Raw genomic sequence first — 11,852 nt, 5'->3', positions numbered from 1 at the left:
CAATTCTCTAATAGCATTTGTTTATTATTGTTATCATTAATTGCTTAAGATTAATGAAAAGTTTTCATGGCATAAATTATAAAGCAGTCGCTATAGTCACTTTGTTCGGGTGATTAACAACTCTAACCTTGGGTTTTCAAAACCATTTTATTTGAGCAATTAGTTGTACTAATCCTAAATCCTTTGGGATGCGGAAAGTTGGTGAGAGTTTGAATTCTAATGTATTAATTCTGTAAAAGTGCATATTGCTATACTTGCTCTTTTTTCTTTTTTTTTCTTTTTGTCATGTTTTGAAACTCTTTTTTTTTCTTTTTATTTATAACATTAAAAATTATGCAGTATGAAATATATTTTTTTAAATTACAAAACTCTTTTTTTAATTTAGTTTAGAAATTAGGAGGGTGTTAATGCCATTGTTTAATAAGAAATGCATTTTCCTAAATGAGAGTTCATGATATTTTTGTGAAAATTTGATTTTATAAATATCTTACACGCACACGTGTGTGAGAAAAACGAAAACTTTGTGTTAGTATTACACACACACACACACATATATATATATATACTATTGCTTAAGCACTTTTGTTTATATGTAAACAAAGACCATCATATACAACTGTCCTTGGGAATGAATCAAACTTCCCAACAAATAACTTGAACTCCAAGACTAACTTCTAAAAAATAAATAAATAAATAAATAAATATACATATGCGTGTAGTAGACTGACTCTGTACAAGAATCTTTCAAATTACAAACATCTCAAAGTCAACTAATATGTAATATATATATATATATGAACTCAATATTTTCAAGCACTTATTGCACAAAGAGAGGAAGGAAGGTTAATGTCCTCTGAGAAGCCTCTTGCTCGTCGGAATTTGGACGGTGACAACTCCGGCAATGAGAGGGTGAAACGAGCTTGTTTTAACCGTAGTTTTTCACACGTTGAGCTCAAGATAGAGTCTGAAACGCTTAAAGATTTAGACCCTGAGAGGATGAAAGATTGGATCAAGATATGGGCTAAACAAGTTGTTCGTTATGCAGCCAATGTATGCAAAGAAATTTGATGCTTGTAAAAGTTTTGTGATAATTATACTTGGAGAGAGGGCTATATATATTAATATATGTGATCATAAACATTATATATACTTGGAAAATTCTGTTATTATGATCATCAAGCATTGTATCAATTTCCTTCTGGTTTGACCTTTAAACACTGTGAAATTATTACCATAACTTTGGACTGGTTAAAAAGTTATTCTCTCTCGTTCTCTAGAATGGTGAAATTACCACAACTTTGGACAGTTAAGAAGTTATTCTTTCTCGTTCTCTAGAATGCTATTTAGAGTGGATAATTCTTTTTGATAAAGTGGATAAACCACAAATGCATTAAACGAAGAGAACAAGTACAAGATAAAAAAGGCAAACAGACCATCCACTAGCAGTGGAAACAAACGGACCCAGACAGACAAAACAAAAAAGTCCAACATGGACAGAAAAAACACCCCGAGACACAGAAGGGAGGAGGGAGGGACTCCACCAAGACTCGGGGCCACAAAGGGACACTAGCCGGAGAGCTCCTCGTGCCTATCGGGCGCCAACTCCTCGCGAGGGGGGCCTGAGAACTGGATGCAGCGCCGGACCGCAGCAATAGACTCCTCAAGCCTGTGCAATTCCCTAGCAGGGACCACTGGAATCCAAGAGATGTGCATATGACAAATTTTCATAAATAGAGCATGCAACGAAATAAAAACAGAGTTGAAAATACAGTTATTTCTAGCAAGCCAAATTTGCCACAAGAACACCCTAGCAATCAAAGAACATGACAAAGTGAGCCGAGGGCTGAGCTCGCGGAGCCAAGCACCCCAAAGGTCTGCGCAGGAAGAGGGAATACGTGGGAAAGAGAAAAGGCGTGCAAGGCGGTCCCAGATATCCCTCGCCATAGGGCACCTAAAAAACAGATGATCAATCGACTCAGTATCCGAGCAGCAGAGGAGACAAGTTGCAGTGGGCAGCTTGTTGCAGCCACGGGCAGAAAGAGTGTCAAGCGTGAGGATCTTCCTATCCCAAACCAGCCAAGCAAAAGTGGCAATTTTCCGAGGAACGAAGTGTTTGAAGATCCTCGGGGGTGACCACGCATCTCGATCCCACGCCGATAAGGAAATTATAGAAAGACTTGACAGTGAACGAGCCATCAGTAGTGAGCTTCCAGACTTTGAGATCAGGGAGATCTTCAGACACAAAGTGGAAGGTGCTGCTAAGTTCCGCCAATAGGGGATCGTCTCCCAGAGCACCAGAAGGGAGGTCCCAAAGCATCTCCCGAACAGTCACAAAGGGGAGGTAGTCGAGTGGAAAGCTTCAGCCCATCGGAATTTAGGGGCACACCCATCGTACCAATTATCTAGCCAAAAGAGCGTGGTCAGACCATTCCTGACATGGGAGTGAAGGCAGGCTCTGAAAGCTTCCAACGAAGGGAGAATGCCTTGCCAAAAGAAAGACCACCAGCGATGATGGGATACCCAGAGGTTCCATCTCGGTTGATGGTGGAAATAGTTGTACAGGATGGGCGCCAAACCGCACCAGGAGTCAACCTTTACAACTTTCCACCACCATTTTCCAAGGAGAGCACTATTGAACTCGACAAGGTTGATGATCTCCCAGCCCCCTTGATCCCTTGGGAGACACAACCTAAGCCAGTTGACCAGACGACATTTAGGCCTATCCAGATCAGGGCCCTTCCATAGAAAATCTCTTCTCAGGCCGTCAATACGATGAACCACCCACTTGGGGAGACGAAAGATCGACATCCAATAAGTGGGTACTGCCGTCAAGACGGAATTGATGAGGGTGAGCCTGCCACCCATGGAAAGGTAATTAGCCTTCCAAGAGGTGAGCCTTTTCTTGACTTTGAGGATGAGAACCTCCCAGTCCTGTCTACGTGGCCTTCTACCAGCAATCGGGACACCCAGGTAGGTGATCGGGAGGGCGCTGGCATCACAATTAAGAGTGTCCAGGGCAGATTGGTTGGGCAGGGATCCAAAGCCGGTAGAGAACAAGCAAGATTTGTGGAGGTTAATCGCCAAACCAGAGTTCAAAGATAAAAAGGATCAACTTAATAATCCTAAGGTCGTCTGTCCCTCCTGCCGATAAAATAATGAGGTCATCTGCGTATTGCAGGTGGCAAACATTTCCAAAACTGCCAAGCGGGACCCCATAAAGAATGCGTGAAGTAAGAGCATGGTTAAACATAGAGCTGAGCACATCAGCCACCAGAACAAAGAGCAGCGGTGACAGGGGGTCCCCCTGACGCAAACCACGCTCGTATCTGACATAGCCTTCAGGAGACCCATTAACAAGGATAGAGGCTTTGGATGTGAACAGAAGATTGACAATCCAACGCCTCCATCGCGGGCCAAAACCCCGTGCCTCCAAAAGCTCCAGGAGGAAATCCCAGTCAACCATGTCGAAGGCTTTAGCAAAGTCCACTTTCACGATGTGCCCATCAAGATTCCTTTTTTGAAGGCTAAAGATGATTTCCTCAGCTGCCACCACATTGTCCATGATGGACCTGCCCTTAATAAAAGCAGATTGTGAGTGATCCACTAACTGGTCGATGACCTTAGAGAGTCTGGTGGCAAGGATCTTGGAGATAATCTTAAGGGGGGCGTTGATCAAGCTAATAGGGCGGTAGTCAGAGACCGACGCAGGGTCATCAATTTTAGGAATAAGAACGATATTTGCCCAGTTGATTTTTTCCAAATTGGCAGAGTGATTAGAGAAGTCGTTACACAATTTAACCAAATCCTGTTCGATAATGTTCCAAAACTTTTGAAAGAACAGGATAGGGAAACCGTCCGGGCCTGGAGCCTTGTCCGCCCCTAAGTCCTTAGTGGCCACAGCAATCTCCTCAATGGAAAAAGGGGACTCCAGGCAAGTGAGGTCAACCCTTGGTTTATTAGCGAGCAGAACATTCCAGTCGAAATGCAAACGGGAATCACGTTTAGCACCGAATTGAGCGCGAAAAAAGGTTGTGAACGCCTGCCTAATGTCTTTTGCCCCCTTGAAAACACGATCATCCAAAGCCACTTCAGCAATGAGGTTGCGGTTACGGCGACCGTTCGCGACCGCGTGAAAGAATTTAGTATTATCATCACCTTCCCGGAGCCACTTGACCCGAGATCTTTGCTTCCAGTATATTTCTTCTTGTTTAAGGGTAAGAGAAAGCTCGTGCGAAATCGACTCCACTTTCCCTAACTCATCAGCCGTTAGCGGTCTGGATTCCCGGGCGACATCCAAACTGTCCAAGGAATGCCGGAGGTCTCTTTTACGATCCCGAATGGAGCCGAAAGTGTGCTTAGCCCAAAGCTTGAGACGCTTCTTAAGACCAATCAGCTTTTTGGACATGACAAAAGCCCCGCACCCCTCAAAATGCTGCTCTTCCCACCAACCCTTAATCCGATCATGAAAGTCATCGGTCAGACACCACGATTTTTCAAATTTAAAGAAGAAAGGCTTAAACACATGAAGGCCAAGCTCGAGACGAATGGGGACGTGGTCCGACCCAAATCTAGGGAGACCGAATTAATGAACCCTAGGGAAACGACAGAGCCAGTCGGGAGAGATCAAGAACCTATCAAGGCAGACACATATAGGAGTCTGCTGGTTGTTGGTCCAAGTGAACCGACGACCCCTGAGTTGAGTCTCCACGAGGTTTAAATCCCGAATGAGGTTCTGGCCATTACGAATGTCATCCCAACACACGTTCCCTGAGCTCTTGTCCAACTCAGAAAAAATTGCATTAAAGTCACCACAGAGAATCCAGGGGATTCCCGGTGGCGGCTTACAGCTCCTGATTTCCGACCAAAAGTCTGACTTCAAGTTGCGGGCATTTGGTCCGTAAACAGTGGTACAATACCATCGAGAGCGATCAAGGACAGAGAGGAATTCCACCGTCAAGCAGAAGTTGCCTGTGTGGACGAGACTACCCTTAAAAAGGGTATCATTCCAACCAATAATCATACCCCCAGAGGAGCCACAAGCAGCAGAAGCGCAAAAACAATCCAGAGAGCCTCCAGCAATAGCTTTCCAAGTGGAGCGATCCACAACCGCAAGTTTAGTCTCTTGGAAGCAAACGATGCTAGGTTTAAACTGATCAAGAAAGTCCCTAACTAGGTGTTTTTTAGACGGCCCACCTAAGCCCCTGACGTTCCAGGAAATAAAATTCATAAGGAAACACAAACCTATCGGGACCCAGAAGACGGGCCCGGCTGTGCCTTTGACTGGCCAGTCCTAGAGGTCTCTAGATTCCTAATAAAGTCTAAGCATGCAGTCCTATGATTGTCAGAACCAAGAAATTTAATGCCACATGCTAAGCAATACTAAATTAATTGAGCGTCACTCCAAGAATTAATAGACAGAAAGTCAGTAGGCGTACCATCAGGCGAGGCCCCTGAAGACTTCTTCTTGGTAGAGCGGGGAGGTTGCTGCAAGAAGCCTGTATCCTCATTCCAGCGGGAGGAGGGTTTTTTCTGTCTGTGACTCCTGCATTGTGCCTAGGGAAGAGAAGCCATCTGAGGCAGCATCTCCTGGATCGGATCCTCAACACTCAGCAGATCAGGGTCACCCTCTGCCTCATGGGACTGGGCTGGGGGCTCGAAAGGGACAAGAGCAAGGTGGTTGAGGTTAGGGTCGTCTGTCTCAACCGCAAGATCGTCATCCAACGGCTCTTCATCACCTTCCCCACCATCGGCCAGGGAATAAGAGGGTTCCGGGAGGAAGGAATCGAGGAGAAGGGTGTTCTCCTTAGGGACGATGGACCAAATGCCCAGCATATAATGCCAAGTGAACCTTGGTGGGATATGGATCCCAGCCGGGTGCTGCTCGGGGTTCCTAAAAGACCCTGGGAGTTTCTCAGCGAGACCGCCCTCACAAGACATCTCGGTTACCGGATCACTAGGGATCGAGGTCCATGAATCAGACTCTGCTTGGCCCATAGAAGGGGAAAGTGAATGCAAGGTTTCCTCATGGCCCAAGGTGGATCCAGGCCCAGCAATAGTACCCAAGGATTGAGATTTGGAGAACTCAATGTTACTTGGGCTCACATGAAGGCCCAGAGATTGAGATTTAAATAACTCATTCTCCGGGCCTGGACAAAAGCCTTGATCAAGGCCCATGGGCTGATGAGGAATAACCGGACCCAGATTGGCCTCACAGCTGCCTCGGGATAGAGCTGCAATGGGCAAAACCTCCACATCAACCGTCATAATGCCTTGGGATGGGGTGCACGAGATGGGAGCAACAACAACCGTCGGATCGGCACAAGATGGCAACGCGTCACGTGGAGCCTCGCGATCAGACGCCAACAGCATGCCTCGAGATCTGAGGATGCATGGATCGCGAGATTTCTCTCCCTTCGACACGTCCGAGGAGCAGCTCCCGAGAACCACGTCGAGGGATTTCTCGCTAGTCCACTCGACTGAGGAACGCTTCCCGAGAGCCACTGCGCATTCGACAGCGTCGTACGGACGCCGTTCATGGGGGGGTGGGCGGTCCACCGGTCGCTCACGAGCTAGCGATGACGGTCCGCCGGGCGACATGGTGGGCGGGGTAAGACCAACGGTCTTTTGGAGAACCCCCCCTCATGGGCGACCGGACGGTGACTGGAGCTCCCACCAGCATCCGCGACAACATCGGAAGGCTTAGAGGCACGTTTCCGGCCTTCTTCAGCTACTAGCTTTTGTTTACCCTTGTGGTTTGCCGGGATAGGATCAACAGCATGTTGGTGACCCGAAGCAAGGTCCGGAAGAGAGAACCTGTCCGTCTGGGGGTCGAAGCGAGGCACCGGCGAGCGGCGATCGGTGAGGAGGATAAGAAAACGGCGCATGCCGACGCTGAGTTCAATCGTTAAAGGAAGCTCCACCGAGGGGCGCAGTCGCACCAGAGCACTCAGCGCCGACGAAGGCTCCTCCACATGACGACGCATCGTCACTACTTCGCCAAAAGATTTCAGCATGTCGAAGACAGCGTTCCAGCCCCAACAGTGGAGCGGCATGTTCCAGATGTGGACCCAATCTGTTCTCCCAATAGCTCTGCCGGAGGAGCCTAGTTCAGGAGACCATCTTCGAAAGCGAACGGTGCAAAGGCCCAAGGCGGAGGAGCATCTGAAATCAGAGAGTTTGGTTACCTTCTTGGCCAACTCCTCCCCGGAGCACATAAGAAGCAAGGAGTCCCCGCAGAAACCAGAGGTAGAGCCAATGGATTCCACGCCCAGCTTCACGGCGAGAAGTTCAAGCAGCTTATCGGCGGAAATGAATCCAGAGATGAAGAAGGCAACCACTACATAACTGAGCTCTTGCTTCGCACGGATGATGTCCAGAGAGAGCGGGATGGAGATAGACACCCTCCGGCTGGGTCTCGAAGGCCTCGAAAAGGGCAGGGCCACGGCCTCAAGGGGAGGGGTCACCTGACGACGGGGCGGGGAGGAGTTGCCAGCACCAAGGAAGGCATGGCCACTACCACTGCGTGAAGAGGAATCACAACGGTTCTGAGCAGAGGGTAGGCTACCCCGTCGTGAACCCTCACCAGTCTTCGAGCGAGAAGGCACTTGGCACGACGAAGCAGTATGACCAGCCCGAGAGCAGCGAAGACAGATGATCAAGTGACGGCATTCATCCGCTCGGTGCCCCACTCGAAAACACCGCGAGCAAGGTTGGGAAGGGGATTCGTGTGAGCGTGCGCTGTCAGACATTAGGGGCGAGGTCCCGGGACCAGGCGGACATGCACGTAGATGAGGAACTACCGGACGAGCTACGACCAAGGCCATGGCTCGAAGAGAGGCGCTTACCTCCTCTGCTGACCACCACCCACTCTTGGGTGTGCTGAGGACGAAGGTTGTTGGAGGATCGAGGGGGAGCGGAACGCTCCTCCGCAACAGGAGAGAGAGCGCCCTGTGAGTAAGACAAACCTGGTCGAACACCACCGCCACCACCACCGGAGGGGAGATTGGAATGGGAGACGTTCCTAGCCACCATCTTCGAAGGTTTTGCAAGAGAGCCGCCGCGAGCGCCGCCGCCATCACCACCCAGGAGCCCACCCAGGAGGTTGTCCATCTCTGGATAATTCTTTCATAGCGATTGTTTTCTATGTGCTACTAGTATTTTGTAAATTAATGTTTTGTTTACATTTTAATATTTTTTTTTTTATTTTTAGTGGATTGTGTGGCCTCCTCTCATGCTTAATTTGTTTTGGCTTTTTCTATTTTGTTACTATTTTTTTATCTTCTTCCAATTTTTTTATCAAATACAGTTAATGATGCCTCAATAAAACAGTAATTTATTTATTTTTATTAAAAAAATGGATAATCTTTTGGATTCATATAAAACATGTTTCATCTGATTATTTGTTTGAATTTAATGTTAAATTGTATGAATCATTGTTACTATTTTTTTTAACGAATATATATATATATATATTGTACTTTAATTGGAGCATTTTAAATGGAAAACATGTAATTTAAAACAAGTACGTCTACAATATTCTTATACAAAAATTATCTAAGTGCTTATAAACTTAATTTCATTAATACTACTAAAACAAATGATTTTCAATTTATTTTTTATTAATCAAATTAATGCTAATATCAATTATGATAGATATTTAATTAATACTGACAGTCTAATAATTCAGTTCATCAAATTTCATTAAAAAAAAAGAAAAAGAAAAAATTATCTTCACATCAGAGTGATTTTTTTTTTTACCGAGAAAAACTTTTTTCCAGGGGTTTTATATAAGTTTTCCACTCCCACGTGTTCTGCACGTGCGCAGTGAGGCAGTTAAAAGGCCCTCTCTTTTGATTGAGAAGAACGAGCCCTCACTGAGCTGCTTCTCTTCATCGATGGCGGAATCCGAGAGCGTTTTGGATGCCATCTTCGAAGACGATGGTGACGCTGGAGAAACCCTAGATGATTATGGTGATGATAATGATACAGAGATGGTTGACGCTGCGCCTCTTGAAGCCGTCACCCCTCAATTGCCCTCTTATGGCGGCGATGGTAGCGATAAGGATGTCTCTGGGGCTGGAATCGGTGGGAAGAGCCAGAGGCGGAGGGCGAACAAGAAGAAGAACAAGAAGCGGAGGAATAGCGGTTTGGCTCCTAACATCACCGACATCAATCGGTATTTGTGTTTCAGATGTTTGGTTGATTTTCATGTTTTTATTTTTTGTTCTTATGATTGGAAACCCTAGTTTTTTTTTATAAACTAACATTTATCTTGTTTTTGGTGAGAAATGAGAAGAAATTTGGATAAAATCTTTGGGAAATTCGGGTTTTTGAACTAATTGTCCTTTTCTTTGATCTGATCTTTTATATGGATGATTTTGGGATTTTGTAGGTTTGTTATTGATACATGTAGGCGTTTGAAGGAGAAGAAATCATACTTGATTTGGAATGCTGTCGGATGTTTGGGTGTATCAGCTGTCAGTGAGCTTGTCAAAGAGGTAGTTTCTTTGACTTTGCACAAATTGCAAACCTTTATAGTTTTCTATCGTGTAAAGTACTCTTTTAATTGAAACTTATGTTGGGTTTGTTGTTTACTTTCATGTGTATGGATAGATGATTAATTTGATGTGGATATGGTTGTTTCTGTTGCTCAATAACAAGTTTGGTATTACTAAAGCATTGTGTGAAACTTATGAGCGTATGCATTTCTCAGTTATTTTCATTGGTAGGGATAAATGATTGCATCATTAGTAATTAGTTTGACATGGGTGTGGTTGCTTCTTTTTGACATGGATGAGTGGGTGGCATAACACATTTTATTATCAATAGAAACTGACATGGATGACTGTTGGTATCACACATTTTATAATCAAGCGAAATTGACATGGATGAGTATTGGTATCACACATTTTTTGACCAAGACAAATTGATATGGGAGTATATGTTTGGATCATCCATCCTCATATGTAGGATTATATGTATATACATTAATAAAGATATCCTACCGTTGATCCAGTTTCTTGTTTTATTGATCAAATAATTGTTCATAACATTTTATTGATGAAATGTTGAAGACCAGATTTTATTTGCACTTCGGCGGTGGACATTTTTGTTTTTCACATGTCACTTTTCTAGCATGTGATTTTAGTTTGTGTGTCCTACAAAAAATTCTTTACACATGGGAAGTTGTTGTGCTATTGATAAATCATCATTTGTTGAAGCCTCAGCCTATCAATGTTAGAATTGCTTGAGGTTGACATAATGTAGCCTGCTATTTATAACAACTTTGAATGTAGAAATAATCTGAATGTAGACCATTATTGTGATTGATCAGTGCTTAGCATATTATTAGCGCATAGCTGAGATAGATAATTATGGCCTTCCATTAACAGGAAGGAAACTTATTGTTGCAGTTTCAAGTAAAGTCTCTTGAATGCGTGATTATCTCATTTTGCTAGTACTCTTTATTATCTAGTTTGTTATTTGTTCAAGTCATTTTAAAAATGCTGACCTTGAGGGAATAATGGCTCTGATTTTCTATGACAAGTGAGTTGGCATGGCAATTGTTCAATGGTTTAGGTGATATTTGGGATCAAAGTTCCTGTTATATCTTTGTGAGGAGCAATGCCAAGAATTTTTTTCTTCAAGTGCATGATTCTTATACTATTTTCTATAGCCTTTATGTATATATATATATAATATAAATAGGAAAAGGAATTGTAAACCTTAAATTCCAGCAGAAAATAGTAGCAGTAAATGCTGACCTTTCTAGTTTTTCCATTGCAGGTAGAAGCAGTTCAGCGGTGTGGTGGTCAGAAAACTGCTGATGGCAAGCGCTTTCGAATGGGTGGTGGAATTTTATGGAATATTCTGAAAACACGTGAACCAAAGGTGTACAAAGAGATAATGGCAAAGGGAAAAGAGTTTGAGGTGCATATGAAACATGGTTTATTGATTGCTGCCTGTTCATACCTTTTACGTTATTGATTTTGTTTTATCCACTCTGGTTAAACTTTTAATCTTCTGCAGAAGCAATTCAGGCAACCAAAGCATGCGCAAAAGGTCGAAGATAAGGAAGAAGGCATTTCAGAGTGCAGGACACAGGCTCCCATGGATGGTGCAGGAGAAGTATTGAATGGTTCTGAGCCCAAACTGAAGGCACAAGATAAACCCGAAGCATCTAAGCCCTCCAATGGACGCATTTCGGCTCTGGATAGAATACGAGTTCCCATTGTTTATGATGATTTACTTGAAGAGGGTGAGATACAGGAGTAGGCCGAATATTTTTCAGAACTCTCTATTTTCGGGCTACTTGAGATCTTTTTGTAGCAGAGAATTTTCCCAGAGGATCAATAGATTATGTAGGAAACTTCATGAGCTGATATTTATTGAGTTGCATTACTGAATTAATGTTTCATCAGCTCATGATAATGGATTTTCTTGAAGTCATTGCTGCTAGTCTTGATAATTTTGTTTGCCTGTTAAGACTTGCTTGGCTGTGACCCTGAATTTCCTTTTGCAATAAGTTGAACTTGTTAGCAACCAGTAGCTAAGTGAAATAAACAGTGGTTTTTTTGCTTGGATTCCCTGAAATTTTGGCTCATTATGTGTATAACCTTTAATAAAACTAAATGTTATATATATATATATTGAAATTATATTTGTTTGTAATACATACTTCTTTACCTTACATACACCATTAAAATATATTATAAATTATATAAATATTGATTTTATAATAATAAAAATAGAATTTTACTTAAATTCTTAAATTATTTTTAACAAGATTAATTTTTATTTAAATGTAATGAATATAATTAAGTTAAATATTAATTTTTTTTAGTATATATATA

At 43.5% G+C, this 11,852-nt stretch overlaps 1 protein-coding gene across 1 annotated transcript; it reads left to right on the top strand.

Moving 5' to 3' along the window:
• Positions 1 to 8,852: 8,852 nt before the first annotated feature.
• Positions 8,853 to 11,602, top strand: LOC120258189. The gene is made up of 4 exons (XM_039265547.1): positions 8,853 to 9,175; positions 9,392 to 9,497; positions 10,786 to 10,929; positions 11,029 to 11,602. The coding sequence occupies exons 1-4, from the start codon at positions 8,895 to 8,897 to the stop codon at positions 11,272 to 11,274; spliced, it is 777 nt and encodes a 258-aa protein (XP_039121481.1). The 5' UTR covers positions 8,853 to 8,894; the 3' UTR covers positions 11,275 to 11,602.
• Positions 11,603 to 11,852: the final 250 nt, after the last annotated feature.

The sequence above is a fragment of the Dioscorea cayenensis genome, chromosome 4 (genome assembly GCF_009730915.1).
Source record: "Dioscorea cayenensis subsp. rotundata cultivar TDr96_F1 chromosome 4, TDr96_F1_v2_PseudoChromosome.rev07_lg8_w22 25.fasta, whole genome shotgun sequence".
NCBI classification, from domain to species: domain Eukaryota; kingdom Viridiplantae; phylum Streptophyta; class Magnoliopsida; order Dioscoreales; family Dioscoreaceae; genus Dioscorea; species Dioscorea cayenensis.
The sequence above is the reverse complement of the archived record's forward strand: the minus strand, read 5'-3'. Positions and strand labels throughout refer to the sequence as shown.